At 40.4% G+C, this 27,749-nt stretch overlaps 1 protein-coding gene across 4 annotated transcripts; it reads left to right on the top strand.

The window, feature by feature from the left end:
- The first annotated feature begins 171 nt into the window (after positions 1 to 171).
- Positions 172 to 25,625, top strand: LOC139454110 (uncharacterized). Of its 4 annotated transcripts, none has more exons than XM_071235626.1 (17): positions 172 to 276; positions 1,371 to 1,571; positions 2,302 to 2,602; positions 3,099 to 3,309; positions 5,725 to 5,871; positions 6,905 to 6,999; positions 7,301 to 8,340; positions 9,119 to 9,337; positions 11,676 to 11,788; positions 12,994 to 13,400; positions 16,093 to 16,181; positions 18,000 to 18,046; positions 18,312 to 18,634; positions 19,095 to 19,131; positions 20,201 to 20,410; positions 21,464 to 21,506; positions 23,251 to 23,340. In XM_071235626.1, the coding sequence occupies exons 2-16, from the start codon at positions 1,399 to 1,401 to the stop codon at positions 21,481 to 21,483; spliced, it is 3,432 nt and encodes a 1,143-aa protein (XP_071091727.1). In that variant the 5' UTR covers positions 172 to 276; positions 1,371 to 1,398; the 3' UTR covers positions 21,484 to 21,506; positions 23,251 to 23,340. The 4 variants fall into 4 exon arrangements, with proteins under 4 accessions (XP_071091727.1, XP_071091726.1, XP_071091725.1 ...); XM_071235625.1 differs by having other exon boundaries at positions 20,201 to 20,406; XM_071235624.1 differs by lacking the exon at positions 21,464 to 21,506 and having other exon boundaries at positions 23,251 to 25,625.
- Positions 25,626 to 27,749: the final 2,124 nt, after the last annotated feature.

A 27,749-nucleotide genomic window follows, 5' to 3' on the forward strand; every position in this document is an offset into this window, starting at 1 on the left:
CTATAACATACATTCAAAAAAACTCAGTCAGTTCTGTTCATATGCACATTAAGACACTTAAACACCAAGAAATATTAATTCGCCATGATTAGCATCCGTGTGTTCGCATCAGGGGATTGTACTTTTCGTAACAGCTCAAGTCCGGATTTATTTTTAGAAGGGGAAGTACCTTTGGAAAGTCCCACCACAAAATGGGCAGTTTGCAGAATGCGTTGTAACAGGCATCGAATCAAGCGTTTTCTACATATCCAGTGTTAATTAGTCGCTACAGCTTTGGTAAGTTTCTTGTTAACATGTTTCTGCAGTGCATGTCTTTGATAATTTTGTGAGATTCAGCCCGAATCCAGCATTAAGGAATTCCTGCCCAACAGAGACAGTGGCAGTTTTACATTTGCCCATAGTCACTCTTCAACAAGAGAAATTCACGAAAGCTTTTGTTTTTTTCATCCCACAAACATGATAGATTAAATATTTCAAGTGACTTGTCTAAGTCTGATATATTTTCACTTTTTCCTGGTCAACAGATTTCAGTATTGAAAGTAAGTCCGACTTATGGATAGATATTTTTGGATATATGGGCATTGCAGGATGATTTTGCACGTTGCAAGGCACACACATATTCTAAATAGGTCCTCCGCCAGTGCACATCTAGTGCTCCACAATTGTAATCTTTTCCTCTGACTATATAACTAAGACTAACCCTTGGTATTAATCATGTTAATATGATAAAGATTTTTCAAGAAAACAGATGGTAAATTGGGCCCTGCGATAGGAAGGAGAGATCTAGATTTCAAGTCTATTTCTCACCAGAATAGAAATGTTGGTTACATTTAACATGTCATTAATACTTTGTTTATAGTTTTGATTATTTAACAGGGAAACAAATTCTTCTCTATGATAAATGTAAATTATATGCATCCATTCTCAAGTTGTACTTCAAAGAAACAGTGATGGCATTACACAGCTAGGCTTCCGTACCCTTGCTTGTTGGTTTTACCAAAGTGGTATATGTCTAAGACCTGCATCACTTTAGACTTTTCTCCATTATGCCATGATAGAACTAAGATACTGTTCAAAGCAGCTTTTAACCCAATTCACTCCCTCACTCACTATCTAGACTGAGTGTGGTCTTACGCCACTTTCTGCAATATTCAAGCAATATCAAGGCAGGGGACACCAAAAATGGACTTCATTGTACCCATGTAGGGAATTGAACCTAGGCCTTTGGTGTGACAAGCGACCGCTTTAACCATAAGGCTACCTCACCATCCCTGTTTCTAGAGCTTGCTTTTGTTGAACTGTTTATGAAGAAGTTTTATAAATGAATGTGTCGATTATCATGATCATCACAAGCATTGTTGTATTTCCAGTTTGGCTTGGTGCCAAAGACTTTCCAATATGGCATCAAGCAGTGATGTTGGTGAGATTCCGAAGGTATCAGCCAAGGACATCAAATATGATGAAACACCGATAGGCCGCGGCGGCTATGGCTATGTGTACCGTGGCGTCCACAAGGACCTCGGGACTGTCGCCATCAAAACAATGATTGCTGATGGGCTACTGCCCTCCAGGTAGGAAGTGGAAAGGTTACATAACCATGAATATGCATTAAGGCAAAAGTAACAGTATTAATTTAAAAGATGTTACCCCACTGTAAATATGCAAGTTATGAAGTCAGTCTGTGACTTTAGCCATTAATCCAAAGCCCAAATCATGTAAAATTCAGTTTGGTCTAGTTAGTTCAGCCAAAAATAATCTATATTATAACACTTAAATTCTCTGAAAATGATGCCAAGAGCCTAGTTCAAGCTAGTGGACTCACATGTCTTTGGGACAGACTGGAAAGTTTCAGACAATTTTAGAATATTATTATGAAAGTTATCACACATATTTATATGCTGATTTTGAAATAGTTTATTATATTCGAATATTTAGGGGGGAAACAATACATCAGTACATTATACATGATACATTTTTTCCTGTATCGATACAGCACTTACTAAATTAATTATTTACTCCTTGTTTAATGATCCCCATGCCAGCATTTTTGTCAGTCAAATATCCCAAAATGTGTTGTAATTAGCTGTTTAAGTTCACAACTAAAAATAATCTTTACGAACATATGTCTACAGCTAACTTTTCCTTTGGAACCTGCTTTGAAATATTCATATGTATTGTGACCTTTCTATCGTGATACGTATCGTATTGTGACCTTGCTGAATCGTTTCACACCTACTAATTTTCAGAATATATTATTCTGTTTTTACCATGTTCGCTGCTGACACTCACATTTGTGACCAGGCATCAAAGGATCTTCAAGGCCGAGGGCAAGAAGCTGTGGGAGCTGAAGCATACCTCCATCGTGCGTCTGCTCGGCCTTATCATGGAGGAGAACAACTACTCGCTCATTCTGGAGTACATGCATTTCGGCAGTCTGACCGCTTTCCGCTCCGACTTTGTGGACATTGACTGGTCACTGTTGGTCAGTGTAATCCGTGATGTCATCCATGGCATGGAGTATCTTCATGGACCCGATCCACCGATCCTCCATCTTGACTTGAAGTCGGACAACATCCTCATCAACAGAAGGATCCGAGCTAAGGTAGGATATCAATGCTGAAACAATGTTGTGCTTCAATGTTGAAATGACATTGATTTTATGTGTAGTTTGAATGATGTTGAAATGTTGAAAGTTGATGTAACATCAGAAATCAATGTTGAAACAATGTTGTGCTTCAATGTTGAAATGACATTGATTATATGTGGAGTTTAAATGATGATGAAATGTTGAAATCAGAAATCAATGTTGAAACAACGTTGAAAATAATGTCAGATTTCAACATATCTTCAAATATCGAACGGCCAATGTTGAAACAATGTTGATACAATGTTTTTCAACATAACAACCTCAGATCAACCAAATTTCAACTTTGAAACAATGTCATGTGTCTGGGGCGGTAGACCAGGGTATGTCAATAACCTGTATACACTTGAAGAAGATCTTTCCTTTCTGATGTTTCTCATCTATGTGAGAGCTCGGATAAGCCTGGGCCAGATTATGTCAATGACCTTTAAACATTTGTACATTCCTTGAACAGATCACCGACTTTGGCCTGTCTCAGTGGAAGACGATGACGCGTACCATGACTCGGAGCCAGGGCGGGGAGGAGAAGGGGAGGAAGGGTACAGTCACCCATGTACCCCCAGAAGTGTGGAACAACATCAACACTGCACCCAACAAGGGATATGATGTCTACAGCTTTGGCATCGTACTGTGGGAGACAGTGGTTGGAGATAGGCCTTTTGCCAGTGAGTTCATATACCATCTACCCTGATGTGATTCCCCATGTGGATTCCATGCACTATAGGCCCCCATGATGTATTTCTAAAAAAGCTGAATGATTAGCATCATGTGCTTGGAGCATGTGGCCACTGCTGTCTCAACCTCATTAAAATCGGACCTTACTTCTCGCTATCGCTAAACAAAAATCTGAAGACATCCCATTAGGGGTCACTTCAAAATGACCTTTCATCCGACCAATCAGAGCGTCGCTTACCAGATTATGAAAGTGACAGTCAGAATGTGATTTCTAATCATGCAACCTCGAAAATTTTAACACAGGGTATTCCGAACGATAGTTACGGGTTTAACGACTGAATCCATACAATCTAGACCATCTATTAGCCATTCCATTATTAGAATGTTCTTTTGTTCAGGTTTCAAATTTGTAATCGAGAATTTGTCAAAATATGTTCCAAAACGTAGTCGCCAATTTGAAATTAGTGCTGTAAAGCACGAGAGAGCTGCCTTTTGATTGGTCATTCCATTGGTCGGTCAAAGTTCACGCAAGGTCGGTCTGACTTGACCCGTAATTGGATGTCCTCAGATCTTTGTTTAGCGGTAACGAGAACTAAGATCTGATTTTAATGAGATTGCTGCTGTCTACCCCAGACTGCCGGAAAGACAGTTGTGATATAGCTGGAATCCCACACCATTGTAAGAGTGAATATTATCCTACCCTATTTTTAATCCCGGGGATGAAATTCTCTTGTGTCATGATAATATACCCTAGTGAATTTGAACCCATACCTGTGTGTTTAATCCTATCCTATACTATACTCTAGAGTAAAACTTCCCACGGGTTAATATTTAGGTAGGATATAATCCTTGCTTACACCATCAGTGCACAATGACATGCAGTCAAGCAAGTCACCAAGTCTGACACCCAAACCAACTGTTGCAGCTTACAACAAGCACTAAAGTCCTAACTTTCACAACAGACAACTGAGGCAGGGTTTTACACAACGCTGAAATCATTTAGCATAAGTATAAATGGTGGAAGCTGCAACTAAAATAATACAATATTGGAATATATTATTCAGAGCTCCAGATAAGCTGCGTATCTGCGTGAAATACGCATGAGAAATGCAGAAATACGCAGTAAAATATAATCCAAGCGTATCAAATACGCAACGAACATTACAGATACGCTACAAAAATAAAACTTGTGCGTATCATCAAAATATTGTGAAGTAACCCTGCGTATTTGATTAGCAAATGAGCAACTTATATTGAAATTATAAGTTGGCATTCCGTCAACCTTACCAAACTCATTATGATCATTTGCCATCACACTTTCTTGTGGAAGTATCGTGGTATTTTTGAGTCCTATAAAGCTCTCGAACCCACACGACACCAGTTTGCAGGGACTAGATGAATAGTGTTTTTAAATATTTAACTTAAATACCCACATGTGTAAAAACTAGTGGGTAACAGAAATTTGAATACGCACCTAGAATTACTGATACCCAATGATTTTAAAATGCATGGGTAAAATACCCACAACACCAAAAGCTTATCTGGAGCTCTGATTATTCCTCCTGATAAAATAATAATTTGAGATACAATTTCTTCCGACCATTGCATCAAAATTCTTTGAAGTTGTATCATTGGGTACGTTTTAACTGAATCACCGGTAGATTGGGAGGAAACGTGTGCACAGCTGATTGCTATTTCCGGCTTAGTTTACGAGAAAATACACACGGTATTCTTAATCACTGCATATAAAACAATGCCTTGGAGAGCAGGAAATACATTTTAAATGGTAAATCATCATGTCTAGTGATGTTTCATATCAAATTTCATACTTTTATTGATCAAGTTTGTTATACCTGTTTATTCACCTGAAATCGCTGAAGGGATACGATAATGCTCATCAATTATTTGGACCACGAAGGTAGCGTGGTTTGTTTTTTAAAATGTCCGTACAGAAAAATTTAATTGTCCGGTAAGCAATATTTTCAACTGGACATATGAGATTCTTAATCGGACATGTCCGGCGCTTTGGCAGTTTCCTGACCCCTGCTGAAATGTGTACCCAGTACACCTAAATGTCTAGGATGGACGCAGGCAAAAAATATAGAGCATCCCGGGAATGCAGAGTTATATTCATTGTACCAAATTCTTGACAAGAAATATGAAAGTCCTGTGATTAAAGTAATTATCAAATTTGACAGTACAGTACACGGGGCCCTCATACTCCTGTAAGGACCCTGAAATTGATTCAAAAGGGTCCTTTGGAGCCCTGTTTTGTAGGTCATGAAAACATTGACAAGGGCAATTTTGTTGGTACAGCTGTCACTAATAGTTAATACTCATGAGACAGGTGCTGGAATATACTCACACACTCATGCCCTGTCACACAAGCCACACTGTCATTCCAGGAGTGAGTGATGACATCATCCCCAAGGCTGTGTTGAGTGGCCAGAGACCCGACATGACCATGATCCCGTCTCAGTGTCCTCGGGAAGTGATGGAGATGATGACCAGATGCTGGACACAGCAGTCAGACAAGAGGCCAACATTTGCAGGTAGTACACCCATCCAAGAACCCTCAGCCTCATTCCAAAAAACAATCGTAGCGCAACGATAGCTGTAAGTCTATGTTAAAGTATGGGTGTTACAATCTCCTAAGTGCTGCGATTGCTTTGTGGAACAGGCCCCTGGGCAAATAGCTCCTCAGGTTAACCAGTGCTGATAATATGGCGTCACTCTTTTGCATTTGTTTGTTTTCTTTAATATTAGATTCAAGAAAAGTATTGGTAGGACAAGAATAAATTCTTTTGCATTTATATGCTTTATTTTGTTTTACCATCTTCCAGATAAGAGGCAAGGGAGGTAACTGACTGTAAAAGTCCAGTTTCTTGTCTGCTGAACTAGGCTGGAATTTGTGGGCTCGATCGTAGCGCCACCAGTGGTTATTACAAGTTATGTCCCTTCTATGTCCCTCCTACAGACAATCAGATTCCACCTCTCATATCACTTGCATTTGCTTCAAACAAAATGGCAGCACCCACTCAAGATGATCAGATCGATAATCAAGATCTATATTGTAATAAAATGTGTCTTGTTTCACGAAGTGCATCAACTCATGTTAGCACATTGATTAGAAACATGAAGGATTTGGAAAATATCTGTTGACCCAGAGATGGTGGTACACATGCTTTACAAATCCTGCAATCGGACGAAATCTGCACGCCAGCTAAGGAACTAGATGTTGATTTCGTTACATGATTTTGATTGGACTATGCAAAATATAATTCCATAATTCCAGCCTAGTTTGGCAAGGGTGGAAACTGGACTTTAAGATTCAGTTAACTCCCTTGCCTCGGGAAGATGTTGTTTTACAGGTTGAAATTAAATAAGTAACATTTACAACAGAAACTGTGGTCTAAAATTGAGTACTGTTCATTGATACACTGATAGTTATGAGGATGATCGTTTATGATAATAGATAGTTTTATCCTTCTCCATATGTTTAGATTTTATGTCAGTTCAATTATTGTTTTATCTGCTTTAAATAATACATGAAAGGTTGATTCAAATTTTTTCTTATCCTTCTAGAAATGAAGGTGGAAATTGATGCTTTGTTTGAGAAACTTGCCCCTGCAGTGCCAGAGGCCTTAGGAAAACTGGAGAAGGAGATTGCAGGCCTATATGTGAGTAAAACACATTAATTATACACTGATGCATTTCTTTAGTTTCATGTGTCCAAACATGGACATCTTCTGTGTGTGAATCATCTCACTTGTTTAAGGCCCCAGAATCCTGGATCAAGTTCAGCGAGTGATTGTAAGAAGTTGTCCAATCTTTCATTTTCAGTTTTACCAGAAATTATATTATGAACAAATTAAGATAAAAAAACGCAATTTGAAATACAACAGAAACGAATTTGTTCACATAAGATCTGAAACTTAAGATGATTATTTCAATATCAAAACTGTATTCCATTTTGTCCAGAATGCTGAAGATCTGGGGGGTGACACTGCAGCTACAGCTGATTCTGAAAGTATTTTTGATGCTGCAACCAAACTCACTAAGCCACTGACGAACCTCTCCACCACAAGTCCTCAGAGTGTTGAGATGGAGGACATAGGTGAGGAAGAGGATGTCCCCAAAACAACAGGACCCCCTGTTCCTAAGGGCCAGAGTCTGCCCATTGTAGGACTGCAGGATGAAGCACATTCTGGACCTAGTCGAGGTGCATCCACAACTGCTGCCTCATCCTCAACATCTAAAGCCCCTGCAGCAACAGGGGCTGGATCTGCATCACAAGCCAAGCCTAAGCCCCAGGCAGCCTCAACTACAGCAACAGCAACAGCAACATCAGCAACAACAACAACAGCAACTTCTGGGACTTCAACATCAGGAGCTACCACTGCACCAGCAGCTGCACCAGGGCCTTTTGTGATGACTGAAGAACAGAAGAAGGCCCTTCGACGTGTACTACGGGATCCGGTGGGGATGCTTCTCATGCACAAGGATGCTCAGCTATGTAAGAAAGTGTTTGGAGTTGACCTGGAGCTACAGAAGAAGATTAAAGACCCCAAGGAACTGTTGAAGCTCCTGGAGAAGGATCCACTCCTGAGGATGGAACTTAAGAGGAAGGGAGCAGAACATGTAGGCTGGCTGTTCTTTCCCCACAGGATGAAGGATGAAATCAGGAGGAAGAGGCCCAACAGGACGCCAAAACCTGAGGCGGTGAACAGAATGAAGACGCTGAGAGAGGAACGACAGAAGAGAGAGAGCAAGAACACTCCTAAGATGGATTTTGACCACAAAGAAAAGAAAAGCTCCGGTATAGCATCTGGAATCATGGGACTGTTCAAGAAGGATAAGTTTAAGAAGATGGAGAAGGATCCTATGTCCAAATACATGGATCCTTACCACGATCCTTACAGTGACATGATGGACATGCGACGGAGCATGGGGATGGGAAGCTTGGCTCCCGACATGAGTTACAAACTCAAGAGAGCTCTTCGAGATCCTCAAATGATCAGGTTTGCATAGTTTCTGTTTTAATTGAATTAGGCCAGACCAAGTATATTACTTGTTTTACGGACTTGTTTTTTGTCCATTCCATTCCATTGACATTTTGACCATGTTTGTCTCCTGCTTTCTCCAGCAGAGACACTGCTTGTAGGAGTAGGATAGCCTGTTTTAAAAAAAAACCGAATCCCCAAAATCAGAATGTGTCTTAATCACAAGAAAATGTAATAATAGGCACAATGCAGTAATATTGATGTCTATATTTTATGAAAATTTCATGTTATTTCTCCTGCCTTCAGGTATTTTGTTGACAGAAATATCTTTAAAGCAAATAATTATTTTGGTCTGACCTTCTTTATACACTTTCTCTTTTGGGTAGTACATCATATTAATTTGAATCCAATCTCTTGTAAGTTCTTTGTGATAAAGAATATTAACACAATATATTCAGAAAGGATTGCACCCAAAGCAACCTTTAATGACATGTATGCAGTCCCCTTGGGAATAGTGAGTGAGTGAGTGAGTATGGTTTTACGCCACTTTTAGAAATATTCCAGGGACTGGGGGACACCAGAAATGGGCTTCACACATTGTACCCATGTCGAACCCGGGTCTTCGGCATGACAAGCGAACACTTTAACCACTAGGCTCCCCGACCACCCCTCCTTGGGAATAGATGGCACCCCACCTTCCAATTTGTTTCGGAGCAAGACTTGCTTTTGTGGATTTGACAATTCTTTTTTATTTATTTCAAAATTTAGAAAATAATAAGAAATGTGTGTGTTGCAGATACATCCTACGTGAGGAGACACCCCCAAGGATCAGTCCGGTGGATCGAGAAGTGATGGATGTGATCCGAGACCCTGACAAGCTGCTCGAATACATGAGGCAGGACCCAAAACTTCTGGACATTCTTGTAGCCACAGACAAAGAGGCTTTGATGAAGCTTGTGGCTCGGTCAAGAGGACCTCAATCTCGTCACATGCGAAACATGAGAGGTCCTCGGAGGTAAGAATCGCTCGCTGACAGATCAGATCGGGGTTGAGGTTAATTTTGTTTGTTTGTTTGTTTTTTATCATTGCGCTCAACAATATTTCAGCTAAAAAACCCACTGATGCCATTGAGATCCAATGACATGCATCAACCAAGTCAGCGAGCCTGACCTCCCAATCCTGTTAGTCTTATGACATCATAAGCATTGGTTGCTGAAGATCAATACTTCATTCTAACCCAGATCTTCACGGGTGGGGTGGGGGGCGTTGAGGTAAATAGGGGTAGGGGATATGCAAACCCCCTTTCTTAGACACTTATGTCATGTATTTGTGAACCTCTCATATCGGGAGCATCTTCCCGAGGCAAGGGAGTTAACTGAATATGAAAGTCCAGTTCCCACCCTTGCCGAACTAGGCTGGAATTTCCAGGCTTGACCGTAGCGTCACTAGTGGCTATTACGAGGTATGTCCCTTCTATGTTCCTCCTATAGACCAATCATAGACCCAGTCAAGACAATTTGCTCAATAATCAAGATCTATAATTGTAATAAGTACATCAAATCACGAGAGAACCTTAATCAAAAGCGTGAAAGAATTCGCAAAATATCTATCGATGTCTAGTTGGCGGTACACATACTTTGCAAATCCTGTAGTCGACTGAAATCTGCACTTTGAAATCAATTTTGTTTAGGAAACAGATGTCTTGTACATTACCGGTAAGCGATTTTGATTGGACTATGCATAGACTCGTTAGTCCAGCCAAAATGTAGCTCCATAATCCCAGCCTAGTTGGGCAAGGGTGGAAACTGGACTTTTATAGTACCCGGAGGGGATAATGGAATGGGCTGTTGTTTGCCGGTCCTTCCGTCCATCACGTTTTGTTTCTGGAGCATAAATTCTTGACCGTTCAGTATTTCTTCATCAAACTTTTCAAAGATGTCATTTTGGGCATGAACTTGCCTCTTTTGCTATTTTGGGATTTGGCAAATTTTTGTTTTTTCCTGTTTCCATGACAACAAGTTGGATTTAGGTTGAAAGGAGGGTAGTATACCACCTGGATCCGTCATGTCATTTCACTAAGTTTGGGGGCACGGGTGGCCCAGTCGTCTGAGGCACCGCAATTCCCTGTGCAGAGTTAAATCCCTTGGGCATGCCATAAACCTATGATTGTGGGTTCGAATCCCAGTTCACTCCGATTATGGTTCTAGGTTTGTCAGCACCGTACCCGAGATCATGGGTTCCATCGTGGTAAACGTCTAAGACCTGCATCACTTCAAACTTTTCCTCCCACAATAAGGTGACATGCCGTGATATGACTGGAATACTGTTAAACCCAACTCACTCACTAAGTCTAAATATTAGGCTGTGATATGCCCCCTTCCATCTCATTAAGATTGATAATACCCAAATATAGTTTGTGTATCTTACTGTGCATTTAAATTAATTCATATGATCATCAGTTTTCATGTGTTTGTCATTGTATATTTATTATATATTTGTGCAACGTACATTTCTCCCAGGTTTCATATAAGGCTTAAAAAAAATAGTCTTGGTTCTCAGGCACCGCCCGCATCATCATAAAGTTCGCTGCACGTTTCGTTTTTATTTCCATTTTAAAACAAATGAAAAACTCCTTAAATATTCCAAGTCCAACGGTAGTCAAATACTGTATTCCAGTATTTCACTAATAAAGGAATACCTTTATATAGGGATGCCCTTTCCCAGGTTGATTTTACACAATTGCTTATTGATTGCACAACTGTTTCTTGGTTACATACTAGTTTGAACAACCCCCCCCAAAAAAGACACCGCCCGCCTGCACTATATTTTCAAAAACCATTGCCTGAGAACCAATTCTTTTATTTTTTTAAGCCTAACTCTGTGAAATACTGTTGAAAGCTACATTCGTCACCACTCGCCCCTTTCCGTAACCTGCAAGAAGACTCGTCCCCCTATCGATGAATGTTATGTGCGAAAATATGACAAACCAATCAGAATGCGCGTATGATTTCAAGTTCTTCGTCAAAGAATCCCTCAGAAATAATTTTTGATTTCACATATCTCTGGCATCTAAAAATATACCCAAGACACAGTAAAATGTGTTCAATCATACTGTATAATTCCGCACATCCCGATGTGCTTTACATTGCATCTGAAATATATATAATATATGGGGAAATATATTTCAACCATTACGCAACGAGTTGACAATTGTTTTAGGTATGCTCGTTTGCGCTAAGACGGATTCTGGTCGCAAAAATGGCCATTAGAGGGGCACGAGTCACTATTCGGCTTGTCCCTGATTAACACAAGTTGGTCGCGAATGTTGACAGCTGCTGTCTCTGTTTGCGCAGGATGCCGGGGATGTACCGAGGCCTTGAGATGGACATGATGGACATGGACCTGGAGGACGAGATGATGATGAACCCAGGCAGATATGAACGCCACAAGCAGACAAGGGAACTCAGTACGTCATCGTCTCTTCCTTTCCTGTATATTTTATTGTTTGTGTTTTTGGGGGTTTAGTGCTGCACTTATTCCAGCTGTATGACGGCAGTCTGTAATTAATCGAGTCTAGACCAGACAATCCAGTGATTGTCATCGTGAGCACAAATCTACACAACTGGAATATGATGACATGCATCAACCAAGTCAGGGAGTCTGACAACCCGATCCTGTTAGTCGCCGCTTATGACAAGCATGGGTTGCTGGCAACCAATTATAATCCAGGTCTTCACCAGAGTCAATTTTAGTAGCAGCATGCATAAATTGCATGATATTATTACCCAGGTCAACATTGTAAGTGCAATCTCGCCTCCCTAGGGAGTATGCAACCCAAGCTTTCTGTTAAGATGCTGGAAGTTTGGGCAGTCACATTACCAGGTACAAATTCACTGCTGAGTGAGCAGAATCAAATTGCAAACAAAGGCAGTTAGTTGCCTTAGAAGACACATGTTTTTGTGGATCACCTCCATTGTCTAGTGGTAGTGCATCCAACCGGAGAGCGGAAGGTCAAGCATTCGATCCCTGACCATGCGATACCAAAAGATGGTATTTTTGTGGTCTAACCTCTTTATTATTCACTCAAATTTTCATTTGTATTCTGTATGTAGATCAATCTCATGAAAATCAGATCTTAGTTCTCGCTACAACTCAACAAGGATCTGAGAACATCCTATTACTGGTAGACCACCTCTGTGGTCTAGTGGTAGAGCGTCCTTCTGGAGACCGGAAGGTCCGGGGTTTGATCCCCGACCGCGTCATACCAATATGGTATGACGTTAGAAGATGTTATTTGTTGTTACCCTGCTTGGCGCTAGGCATTAAGGGGCTACAAACAACGACCGGTCGGCTCAGAGTCAGTATTCTGTGTCTGAGTGGGGTATTCATGTTAAACTGCAGCATGTTAATTCAGCACAGACACACACGCTCACACACACTTACACACGCACGCTTGTGCACACACACACACACACACACACACACACACACATCGCTATATAAGTTCAACGATTAAATTAGATATTGCTGTCTCCAACTGTTTTCCGGTAGCCGTTATAGTGTTAAATCGGTGTAAGCATACATACTGACCAAGCCACTGACTCACAAACAGTTACGCTGTGTTTCAATTCATTGAAACTTCTTCATCTTAATTATATCTTCATTCTTCAGTGGACATGTTAAAGAATCCAGGGTTGCCGAGTTCGTTAATGGACCCTTCATCATCAAGTTCATCCTCAAGGCCCAGCACTGTGTCCAGACCCCCAAATACCCCCCCAGCTTCAACCTCAGCAGCCGCTAGTGCCACCAACACTGCTGCCAGCAACACTTGCCCCAGTAAAGTCATCACTGCCACCACTTCTAACACCACACCTGGACCTGGATCCAAAGGTCCAAGTCCAACCAAAGCTGCAACAATACCTTTGAAATCCTCAGCAACAGAGAGCAAGGATACTTCTAAGTCTGCCACGACCAACATCTCCCAAACTGGAGGATCAGCCATAGGTGCTGTTGTCGTAGGTGTTGTTGGTGCAGGTGTTGCTGGAGCAGACAATCAGAAACCCCAGGAACCAGAAAGGGTAAGTCATTGATGGAAATTTTAATTTTCCAGTGTCATTTTTTGAGAAAAACAATGTTTGATCTGTATATTTTTTCAAAATAATCGTTCATTCCATTCCTGCCATATGGTTGGAGTACTGCTGTACAGCATCAGGCAGCAAACACCCTACAGGTAGGGCAGGACATGCTTACCCTTTTTTGCGAACACCTGGTGTCATCACTGATTTTCAGTGATCCATTCATATAATCTTTGCCATTATTTTGCTTTTTTATGGCCAGTGGAATCATTTTTGGCAGATAATCAAGACTGATTGTTCTCTAGAGTTGACGTTCTATATCTATTCATGTGTATCTGTATAAATCAAGATTATTATTGATGATTGATTGGTTGGGACAAACCAATCATAACCAATGATTCCCAACTGATTTCTCAACACTTGCCTTGCCTGATGTGATAACGTCATGCAGAATTGACTTCATAAAGGGATGCCACCCCTTTGTCTTGTGGTTCAATGTGTAGTTCATACCCATGTGGGAATTCCAGATAAGAATTGAGACCCAGCATTCTATTTCCAGAGCATATTCAAAGAGCATTCAATTTTTCTCAATAATACTTTCACAGAAATCAGCCTAACCATGAACTGGTGCCCTTTGCTATTTAGGAAATTTGGAAATATATATTTTTTCAGGTTTCCATGACAACAATTGCAGTCAATGAACTTAAGATGAACCAAAATCCATAAAAAAAATGAAAAAATTACTGTAACAGTACCAGACTGCTTGCAGATGTTGCATCTTGCAGTTTTTGATTGTGTGATTGAACACATCAAATATGTTGAACTTTGACTACTGCTAACTCTGCATCCTGCAATGTCTTGACTGATGTGATGACGTCATGTAGACTTGACGCTATCAAGGGATGCCACCTCCTTTGTCTTGTAGAATTCCAGGTTGGAATTGGTCCCCAGCATTCTATTCTTGTCTCCCTATGGGGATTCTGGGTTAAATTTGGTGCTGAGCAGCTAATCTTTGTCATGCAACATGACTTAATGTATAAGGTGGTTCATTGCATAACATTGTACCCCGATGGTGTTGACTTTTGCTCTTAATATCAATCATCATTTAGTCTGGTCCAGGGTCAGTTATTCACAGGTTGACATCATATGGCTAGAATACCGTTGTGTGTGCAGTAAAACTATAAACAGAAAAAAACAAAAACATAGTTTCCTGTTACCCCTCTTCCTGAGGGTTAATTGTATTTTTGTGATCTAATCACTTTATTATTCACTCAAAGTTTCATTTGTATTCTGTATGTAGATCAATCTCATTAAAATCAGATCTTAGTTCTCGCTACAACTCAACAAGGATCTGAGGACATCCTATTAGTGGTAGACCACCTCTGTGGTAGAGCGTCCTCCTGGAGACCGGAAGGTCCAGGGTTTGATCCCCGACCACGTCTTACCAATATGGTATGACATTAGAAGATGGCACTTGTTGTTACCCTGTCTAGCGCTCAGCATTAAGGGGCTTAAGCAAGGACTGGTAGGCTCGTAGTCAGTATACTGTCTGAATGGGCTATTCATGTTAAACTGCGGCATGGTATCGCAGTCCGGAAATCAGTCCGGACTAGTACATGCAGTCACACACACTCTATATATATAAGTGCAATAAAAGTGCAATAATCTTGGACGTGATGGTAAACCCCATTTCACCTCACCTATAACTCGTCACGTCAGAACAATTTTCATTCGACCAATCAGAGTGCAATATTCGAGATTAAGAATGTGTTTTCGATATCATGCAACCTCAAAATGGTTAATACAGGGTATCCTGAACAACAGTTACCAGCTGTACGACTTATTTTGTCAAAATCAACATCTATCTCTTGCTTCTTTGGGATAAACATTTGAAAGGAATCAATATTGCATAGCCAGTGGGAAATCTGCCATAACATCTCAGGTATCTAGCAGAGGTTCCAGAATGTTCCTTTGTTCCATTTTCAAATTTTAAATCAATAACCTTGACAAAATATTTTTCAAGCGTAGTCTTGAATGGAAGTCACCAGTCCGAAAAGTAGTGCCGTAGCTCAAGAAAGCTGGCCTGATTGGCTTATGCTGGCTTCTTGTCAGTCATTTCATTGGTTGGTCAAAGTTCGGGAAAGGTCGTTCTGATTTGACCTATCATGGGATGTCATCATATCTTTGTTTGGGGGAAGCGAGAACTAATATCTGATTTGAATGAGATTGTATATAGAGTGAGTGAGTGAGTATGGTTTTACACCGCTTTTAGCAATATTCCAGCAATATCACGGTGGGGGACACCAGAAATGGGCTTCACACATTGTACCCATGTCGGGAATCGAACCCAGGTCTTCAGCATGACAAGCAAACGCTTTAACCACTAGGCTACCCGACCGCCCCTTGTATATAGATATGTTAATTCAAGCTACCAATGTTCACAGACTTTGACGGCATGAACAGACGGACATAACAACACAATTTCAAGTCAATTTGTTTGCAGTTAACAAAGTTTACTTTTATCCAAAATACTATTAATGCCTTACCTTTTGAACTTCTTTCTCAATTCATGTCAATAATAGGTGATCAGGAGGGGTTACTGGAAATTAAATCATTACTAGACAATATGATGTTTAATAAGATATTTATGATGTGAAATAATTCAATTTGTTTTTTTAAATTCATTTATAAACAGCGTGAGATAAAGGGCTTACCTGATAACCACCTGGTGCAACGACAGGAGAACATCAAGATGCCGGTGCAGAGACACACAGACACTGAACCGTATGTATATACAGACACACAGACACTGAACACACAGACACTGAACCCACACTGACACTGAACACACACAAACACTGAACACACAGACACCGAACACACACAGACACTGAACACACAGACACCAAACACACACAGACACTGAACACACACAGACACTGAACACACAGACACCGAACACACACAGACACTGAACACACACAGACACTGAACACACACAGACACTGAACACACAGACACAGAACACACACAGACACTGAACACACACTGACACTGAACACACAGACACTGAACACACACAGACACTGAACACACACTGACACTGAACACACACAGACACCGAACACACAGAGACACTGAACACACACTGACACTGAACACACACAGACACTGAACACACACAGACACTGAACACACAGACACTGAACACACACTGACACTGAACACACACAGACACTGAACACACAGACACAGAACACATACAGACACTGAACACACACAGACACTGAACACACACAGACACTGAACACACACAGACACTGAACACACACAGACACTGAACACACACAGACACTGAATACACACTGACACTGAACACACACAGACACTGAACACACACAGACACTGAACACACACTGACACTGAACACACAGACACTGAACACACACAGACACTGAATACACACAGACACTGAACACACAGACACAGAACACACACAGACACTGAACAGACACTGAACACACAGACACTGAACACATACTGACACTGAATACACACAGACACTGAACACACACTGACACTGAAAACACACTGACACCGAATATACACAGACACTGAACACACACTGACACTGAATACACACAGACACTGAACACACACTGACACTGAATACACACAGACACTGAACACACACTGACACTGAAAACACACAGACACTGAACACACACTGACACTGAACACACACAGACACTGAACACACACTGACACCGAATATACACAGACACTGAACACACACAGACACTGAACACACACTGACACTGAACACACACAGACACTGAACACACACTGACACTGAACACACAGAACACACACAGACACTGAACACACACAGACACTGAACACACAGGCACAGAACACACAGACACTGAACACACACTGACACTGAATACACCCTTGCATAGCATCTTGAAACAGGTAGTCAGTGAATCGACAACTGTGAACAAGCTCCTCACAGCGAAGCTCCTTGTACCAGGAGGTCCATGAAGGTCACTGGTACGGAGCTTGGACTGTAGACAACTAGGGGAGGTCACTCTATTTCATGAGCCCTTCAGTCTGCTACCACTAACAATCATCAGAAATACACTTAGACTACACATATGTCACACTAAGAAATACTGTGAGCCTGATTGAGGACTTCCTTTGTTTAATCAATGGGGCTGTGCATGGATGGCCCAGTCGTATGAGGCGCCGCAATTCGCTTTGCAGATTTGTATTCCTTGTTCCTATTATTGTGGGTTTTAATCACCCCGGTTTGTCAGCACTATAGCACTGGTTTCACCAGAGACCATAAAAAATATTTTGGGTCTCTTGGTTTCACCAAAGTGGTAAACATGCATCTAAGACCTACATCACTCTGGCTTTCCTCCCACATCAAGCTAACATGCCATGATATATGCTTTTCAAAGTGGTGTCCAACTCACTCATTCACATTTAAATTGCAAAATTTTAATTAATCCATTTTACATGAAATGAGTTAATGTTAAGTAATATAGATTTTTAAATAATATGTCTTTTGATGTCATATCCTATATCTGATTGCAGATTACAGACAGCATATGGCTTTGCAAAAGGTTTCCTCAATCAACCAAGTAAGCAATTCGTCACTCTATGAGCTTGTCTCTGTCACAATGTCTTAGAATACCTTAATGACATTAGTTAATCATAAAGCACTTAGTCTTTTAAGGACAAACCAAGTACAGATTTGATTAAATCACATACAGGTTGGCACTGATTTCGAAATTTTGAAATGAACAAATGTTATTGAAAGCATGAATGTTGTAAGTGCTAGTCAGCAGTAGAATGGAATAATGATGTTTTCTGTATTTTTATGAAACACATTTGTCTTACCAAAAGATTCTAAAAGCGTTCCAAAAACGCCCACTACAAGTGCAAGCAATAGTCAGACTGCAAGTTCAACTACCAGCGCTGCCAGCTCGACCTCAGGTCAAGGTCAAACATCTACAACACAAGGTCAAGCATCAGGGGGTACCCAGAATTCTTCTGCAGGTCAAGGTCAGAGTAGTTCAAGTCAAGGTCAGAGCAGTTCAGGTCAAGGTCAGAGCAGTTCAGGTCAAGGTCAGAGCAGTTCAGGTCAAGGTCAGCGACCAGGCTCAAATACAACATCAGGAGCACAACCTGGCAGAGGTACAACATTTAGAGCACAGCCCCAGTTTCAGGTACTGAAATAACTTTTACTGGCTTTATATATAAGCTATATTCAATATTCCAAGTACTTCATTTGACAATCTTAAAACAAGCATATTAGTTACTTGTGTATGATCTCATTTCACATATTGATACATATACGGAACAAAAACGTTAGGGATCATGACTAATTATAGAATAACCCACGAGGTACGAGTGATTACGAGTGAAATTAATGTTTTAAGTTCCGAGCTTTAGCGAGTCTTGAAGACTGAGCACACAATTTCATAAAAATATCCTCAAATAATATTCAGTACCCCCTTATTTTTTGTTCAGCATATTAGACAATATAGAGTGATAAAGGTTCATAACAAACTAGCTGTTGCCTATGGAAATTAATGTTCAACTTTTACCTGAACAGATATGACTATCTACCAGTCAGAAATATTGGTAAGACTTCCAGAATTAACTTTTCACAATTTCTTTTTTCAGAATTTTAATGATCCAACCTCCATCCATGTAGAACTCAGTAAGTATATAGCATCCATTGTAACCAGTGTCAACTATAATTCTTTGGTATATATATATAAATAAATTCTTGTTACATATGGTATATAAACGCTATCTGCTACTTGAATATGATATTTGAATATAAGCCAAATATTGTATGTTTATATATTTTGCTGGAATATAGTCCTTTGCTGGTTGAACATGATATGTGTGTAATCCCATTGGAAAATATTGAGAAATTAAAAAATCAGTATGCTTGAGACTGTTAAAAAAAAAAAAAAAGAAATTGTCAGCCACAAAAAAATACATTGTTGCAAGATGCTTATCACTAGGCTCGTAGTTTTATTTTGAAAAAATATTTGGTTCTGTAGATGTAGCTGAACCTCCACTCCACTCCCCCCAATTTTAATACATAGGAAAATAAATTATTTTCCACTTGTCATATCCACCAAAGTACAGCTTACCCTCCCCTAAACACTGTCATGGCACTGTTAGACTTAGTGATCTCCTTCATCGGAAGTTCTATATCACATCTTGTATCATGCTTCTACATGGCCAATTACATGTAGCACCAATGGTGCAAATTTATAAGACACACTGGACCCCTAACATAGGTGATATTATTGATACTCAGTGTGACAATTTAAACACATATGACAGACATGCATAACTTCAATATTAGTTCGTTGTCACTTTTTGGACAGCTGTCATTTCAATTTAAAGGTGTTCTTGACTCATAATTTCAGTTTGAAAAAGAAAATCATTTCGAAGGTTAAAAATGTTGCTCTCTCATTCCATTTGTGAGTTTTGTTTCATTAAACTTGGGATAGTCATTCAACGTATCATGATTTTGTCCTTTTTTTCATTTTTAAGCACGGGTCTTAAATTTGGATAAAATGTTACTCAATTAAAATTTAAAAATCTGTAATTAATCCCAGGGCTTAAAACCATGCAACAAACACATTTACGTTACTTTCAACATAAATAATCATTTTTTGTTTACTTTTTGTTTACTTTAAGAAAATGTTACAAGTAAACTTGAACTTTGAGTATTCTCCTAGAGGTACAGATGTTATTGTAACCTGTAGATGCTGATGGTTCGATGTCGGGCGACTTCAACCCCCTGTCTATCCCGGCGGGGGTTCAGTTCGGAGAGAACAATGTGATGGTATTGAACTGTGATGACGACGGCAATGTGATGAGTCGTAGCGACATCAGTGGTGCTGAGAGTACCCGCAAGAGGTCCACGGATTACAGGTCAAAGTTCAAGAAAATGTCAAAGAAACATAGAAGTGTTCGTAAGTTTTTGGTTTTTGTCATGTATTTTAATAATTGTTCGAATTGACTGAATTGTTAGACTTGACTGAATTGTTCGACGCGACTGAATTGTTCGAATCCACTGTATTGTTTGAATCGACTGAATTGTTAGACTCTACTCAATTGTTAGACTCGACTGAATTGTTAGACTTGACTGAATTGTTCGACTCGACTGAATTGTTCGAATCCACTGAATTGTTCGAATCCACTGATTTGTTGGACTCGACTGAATCGTTAGACTCGACTGAAATGTGGCCCAGTCGTCTTGGGTACGCCCTGAAACCTATGATCATGTGTTTAAATCACGGTTCCCCGATTACGGTATGTTTCTAGGTTTGTCAGCATCATACCCGTGCTCGTGGGTTTCACCAAAGTGGTAAACGTCTGAGACCTGCATCACTTCAGGCTTTCCTTCCCACATTAAGCTGACACGCTGTAACAGAACTGGAATACTGTTAAAAGCAGCGTTAAAACTCACTCACTCACTCACTCTTACTCACTCACTCTTTATGCTTCTTTATTGGATTTTATGGGCTGATTTTTAAAATGGCCACCCTGGAAGCCACATTTATCAAAATGTTTTTGGCCATTATCCATTTTATTCAGACAACAAAAATTCAAACCGAAATCAGCTTCAGTATGTATGTAGTTAGTAGTGGTCTCCTAAACACTCCCAAAATGCATTTTTGACTCTGTAAATGTTATCTCTTCTGAAAATGCCTCCTGAGTTGACTTTCTTTCATATATGTAAACAGTTTTAGTCAGGTGAGCTACAGAGCCTGTGACTCCATTATTTCGTTTTACACATTTAGTTTCATTTCTGTGTACTTTATCATAAACAGTAAAAACTCCAAATCATTGCTATGAACATGAATTAGATGTACTCTCAACTGATCATTAAGTCCATTAGTAAGTAGTCATGGCCGACTGAAGACAAACATTTTCACTTGCATGCACCAGACTCATATACCCTCAATTTGGTTTCTATATGATTGAATTGAGTATGTAACTCAAGAGAAAAATTTATCTTGTAGGTCCACAAGATCGAAAATGAATCTCCATGGAAAAGCTAAACTAGTACGTTCAAATATTGTTTAATAGCTTTAACCTAGTTCATCAATTTAGGTATTTTGGTGTATTTTTGGTACTTTCAACATTAATTCTTGAGGTTGAGATAATCTTTAATCCTGTATTTCAAGATGTTTATTCTTTTTTTGTAACCATTGTATCTCTTTGTTATAAAATATGAAAAAATGAAGGTTCACCCATAAATAAAGAATCTTATATTAAAAACAATATTTATTATAACAACGTCCAGTTATCTGAGACGTCATCAACAACAGATGACATACTTTACAGTTATAGTTATACTGCTCGGATATGATCCTTTCCTGAGGGGAGTGTCTCACAGGATGAAATGCACCGAACATACAGCTTTTAGCAAATCATCTTGAAACAAATATAAATACCAGTAATTTCCATGAGACCTATCCAACATACAAGCATCTGTGCCCTTGTTGAAAGTATTATGCTTTTAGTTTGATGATTAAATGGCATGTACAAAAATAGATTTGTTATTCAATATGTAATACATGTGTAATATATTCAATATGTAATACATGTGTAATATATTCAATATGTAATACATGTGTAATATATTCAGTATGTAAAACATGTGTAATATATTCAATATGTAATACATGTGTAATATATTCAATATGTAATACATGTGTAATATTTTCAATATGTAATACATGTGTAATATATTCAATATGTAATACATGTGTAATATATTCAATATGTAATACATGTGTAATATATTCAATATGTAATACATGTGTAATATATTCAATATGTAATACATGTGTAATATATTCAATATGTAATACATGTGTAATATATTCAATATGTAATACATGTGTAATATATTCAATATGTAATACATGTGTAATATATTCAATATGTAATACATGTGTAATATATTCAATATGTAATACATGTGTAATATATTCAATATGTAATACATGTGTAATATATTCAATATGTAATATGACCCCTGATGAATCTGGGTTGGAATAGGTCTTCAGCAACCAATAAAGGCGTAAAAGGCGACTTTGTCGTAAAAGACGACTAACGGGATCGGGTGGTCAGTCTCGCTGACTTGGTTGATACATGTCATCGATCCCAATTGCGATCGATGCTCATGATGTCAATCACTGGATTGTCTGGTCCAGACTCGATTATTTTACAGACCACCGTCATATAGCTGGAATATTGCTGAGTGCGGCATTAAACAACAAACAAACAACATGTAATACATGTGTAATATATTCAATATGTAATACATGTGTAATATATTCAATATGTAATACGTGTGTAATATATTCAATATGTAATACATGTGTAATATGTTCAATATGTAATACATGTGTAATATATTCAATATGTAATACATGTGTAATATATTCAATATGTAATACATGTGTAATATATTCAATATGTAATACATGTGTAATATATTCAATATGTAATACCGTGTAATATATTCAATATGTAATACATGTGTAATATATTCAATATGTAATACCGTGTAATATATTCAATATGTAATACATGTGTAATATATTCAATATGTAATACATGTGTAATATATTCAATATGTAATACCGTGTAATATATTCAATGTGTAATACATGTGTAATATATTCAATATGTAATACATGTGTAATATATTCAATATGTAATACATGTGTAATATATTCAATATGTAATACATGTAATATGATGTTCTAATGTTCTCCTTATAATTCTTATGTTTCAGTAGGGAGAGGGGAAGAGATAGATTTTGACCATGTTAACTTGATCGCTGATGACATTGGTCCGAAGTGGATGGATTTGGCTGTAGAGGTGGAAATGAAAGGTGAAAAACTTCGAGATTTGAAATTGGAATACAAGATGAACAAGGGACAAGACGACTATGATTACTGCATGCGAGTCATCAATGATCTACTGCAGAGAAAGCCTTTCTTTACTTTGAGAGATTTGATTTTATCACTGAAGGAAATAGACTGTCAGAAAACTGCTATCAAGTTGATTGAATTTGTTCCTTGATAATGTGAGTTATTTTGTCGAAGATTGTAAGATCCAGATGAGGAGCTGCAGATGAGTGATGTGACCCCCTATTTGAAGACTCAAAAACAAAGTATAGCAAATGTAAGATAGCTTTGCTTCTTTCACCAAATATATATCTACCTACAGGTATGTGAGATTCTTCTTTGATCATTTTTGAAATATAAATATTTAATTAAAATATATATGCTTGAGAGAAAATAATTGTTTAAAAAACAATGGACTGATTTTTTATAATATAATTAGTTTTTATTTCTCTTATTTTTTTCAGGATGCACTGACACAGTCTTTACATTTTTACATAATGTGACTTATAATGTGACAAATTGTTGGTACTGTTGTCTGTCTTTTGTTCTGATCAGAATGTCTGTTATTATATGTTAAATTTGATTAACTTTCCCGGGTGTCAGCTGATTTCCAGTTGTGCGTTTGTGTGGTGTGCCCCACCTAGTGGAATCTGTTTCGGAAGATAATCGAGACTGGTTGTTCTCTGATGTTGATGTTTTATTTTTATGATTATGCGATTATCCACTCTTCAAAATATGATAATGTGTATATTCTGTACTATGACCTATAACTGTTGTTGTACCTACAACCTTCGACTCCACTTATATTATTAAACACCACATTCAATTTGCAACACGTCATGGTCCATTGCAGCTCTCAATATCCAGTCCGGGATTGGATGGTCAGACCCACAGACATGGTTGATGCATTTCAATGTATCCCATATGCTAGATTATTTACAGACTGCCATCATATAGCTGGAATATTTCTGAGTGTGGCATTAAACAATAAACAATACATAGATCAATGCATGGGGTAGAATAGGTCTTCAGCAACCCATGCTTTCAGTAAAAGGCGACTATGCTTGTCGTAAGAGGCGACTAACCGGATCGGATGGTCAGGCTAGCTGTCTTGGTTGATGCATGGTCATCGATCCCAATTGCGGGGATCGATGCTCATGATGTCAATCACTGGATTGTCTGGTCCAGACTCGATTATTTACAGACGGACGTCATGTAGCTGCACTATTGCCGAGTGTGGCGTTAAACAACAAACAAACAAACAATATCCAGGCATATCACAATGCGGGACACTAAGGACCAGCACATGTTGGCATGTTGGCATCGTTCCCAGGTCTGAGGCCAATAGCGCTGTTGTTGAAGGTCAATCATCTGCATGGTTCACACATACAGCCATGCAGACATTGTTCTCACTACAAATTACTTTAGACTTCAACTGATCTTGAACAATAAGAGTCCAATGTCTGCATCTTCTCCATCAAGCACCAGCTTTCTTCTTCTGTGTACTAGTATTTGGGACTTCCCTTTTGTGATTAATGAAGACTTGATGTTCAATACTAGTTTTAGAACCAAGTTTAAGAATTAGAAACAGAAATAGGTTTAATTTGCTTTGTTTAACAAATAGCATTACTGATAAACATGCAAAACTGATTCTATGTGAGCTTTGTCTTGAGTCATTTTTTATCTAAGTTGAATGATTGATGCATTGATGTTGATGCTACATTGTCTGTTTTTGCTTGTTAATTGCTTAAAAAACATGGATTTAAGAGTGTGAATATCATGGCTCCACTTACAAATCTTTTGATATGTGCAAAGAAAAATGAGTTTATTTGCCAAGGGCAATGTTAGTTTATGTCAGTCTTAATTTGTATATTTAAGATTTAACCTTAAGGCTATGTGTAAATCAGTATTACCGTATGAGGTGGCAGGTTTATTCAAAGTGCTATGGTTGAAAATCAACATGAAAGAAAGTTAAAACTTTGCATGAGTGACAATGACTATGTTGTTTTAGGTTCATCCGAGGCCTCGTCCATTGGCATTTAACTTTTGTAGATGTTGATAGTGTTACCCTTTGAGATCAAACTTCTTTGACATTTATTATTACAATGTTAATACTGCTATATACTGAAATATGTGCATACTTGCAAACCAGATGACCTGACCGCTGAGATATATCTAACTAATATTATTATCATGCTATGTTGACATAATGAATTATGCTTCGCATTGTATTAAATGTCTTTGCTGTACTTCTGGAAAATAGCAAATAAAAGAAGTAATCCTTTGTCATTTGTGGATGGATTTTAAATGTTTATACTTTTACTTGTGGTAGGGGTACTTTCAGGACATGAACACTGCACTCCACACGCCATGCTCCACACTCCACACCCCATGCTCCACACTCCATGCTCAACACTCCATGCTCCACACTCCCCTCTCCAACCCCATGCTCCACACTCCACACCCCATGCTCCACACTCCATGCTCCACACTCCACACTCCAACTCCATGCTCCACACCCCATGCTCCACACTCCACACTCCAACTCCATGCTCCACACCCCATGCTCCACACTCCATGCTCCACACTCCACACTCCACACCCCATGCTCCACACCCCACACTCCACACTCCACACCCCATGCTCCACACCCCATGCTCCACACTCCACACCCCATGCTCCACACCCCATGCTCCACACTCCATGCTCCACACTCCATGCTCCACACTCCACACCCCATGCTCCACACCCCACTCTCCACACTCCACACCCCATGCTCCACACTCCATGCTCCACACTCCACACCCCATGCTCCACACTCCATGCTCCACACTCCACACCCCATGCTCCACACTCCATGCTCCACACTCCACACCCCATGCTCCACACCCCATGCTCCAAACTCCATGCTCCACACTCCACACCCCATGCTCCACACCCCATGCTCCACACTCCACATCCCATGCTCCACACCCCATGCTCCACACCCCATGCTCCACACTACATGCTCCACACTCCATGCTCCACTCTCCACACCCCATGCTCCACACCCCACTCTCCACACTCCACACCCCATGCTCCACACCCCATGCTCCACACCCCATGCTCCACACTCCACACCCCATGCTCCACACCCCACTCTCCACACTCCACCCCCCATGCTCCACACCCCATGCTCCACACTCGATGCTCCACACTCCACACCCCATGCTCCACACTCCACCCCCCATGCTCCACACCCCATGCTCCACACTCCATGCTCCACACTCCACACCCCATGCTCCACTCTCCACACTCCACACCCCATGCTCCACACTCCATGCTCATGCTCCACACTCCACACCCCATGCTCCACACCCCACTCTCCACACTCCACACTCCATGCTCCACACTCCACACCCCATGCTCCACACCCACTCTCCACACTCCACACTCCATGCTCCACACTCCACACTCCACACCCCATGCTCCACACTCCACCCCCCATGCTCCACACCCCATGCTCCACACCCCACTCTCCACACTCCACCCCCCATGCTCCACACCCCATGCTCCACACTCCATGCTCCACACTCCACACCCCATGCTCCACACCCCATGCTCCACACCCCATGCTCCACACTCCACACCCCATGCTCCACACCCCATGCTCCACACTACATGCTCCACACTCCATGCTCCACACTCCACACCCCATGCTCCACACCCCACTCTCCACACTCCACACCCCATGCTCCACACCCCATCCTCCACACTACATGCTCCACTCTCCACACCCCATGCTCCACACCCCATCCTCCACACTACATGCTCCACTCTCCACGCCCCATGCTCCACACCCCATGCTCCACACCCCATGCTCCACACTCCATGCTCCACACTCCACACCCCATGCTCCACTCTCCACACTCCACACCCCATGCTCCACACTCCATGCTCATGCTCCACACTCCACACCCCATGCTCCACACCCCACTCTTCACACTCCACACTCCATGCTCCACACTCCACACCCCATGCTCCACACCCCACTCTCCACACTCCACACTCCATGCTCCACACTCCACACTCCACACCCAATGTTCCACACTCCACCCCCCATGCTCCACACCCCATGCTCCACACCCCACTCTCCACACTCCACCCCCCATGCTCCACACCCCATGCTCCACACTCCATGCTCCACACTCCACACCCCATGCTCCACACCCCATGCTCCACACCCCATGCTCCACACTCCACACCCCATGCTCCACACCCCATGCTCCACACTACATGCTCCACACTCCATGCTCCACACTCCACACCCCATGCTCCACACCCCACTCTCCACACTCCACACCCCATGCTCCACACCCCATCCTCCACACTAAATGCTCCACTC

The sequence above is a fragment of the Haliotis cracherodii genome, unplaced genomic scaffold, assembly GCF_022045235.1.
Source record: "Haliotis cracherodii isolate W230 unplaced genomic scaffold, xgHalCrac1.p SCAF_10, whole genome shotgun sequence".
Classification (NCBI taxonomy): domain Eukaryota; kingdom Metazoa; phylum Mollusca; class Gastropoda; order Lepetellida; family Haliotidae; genus Haliotis; species Haliotis cracherodii.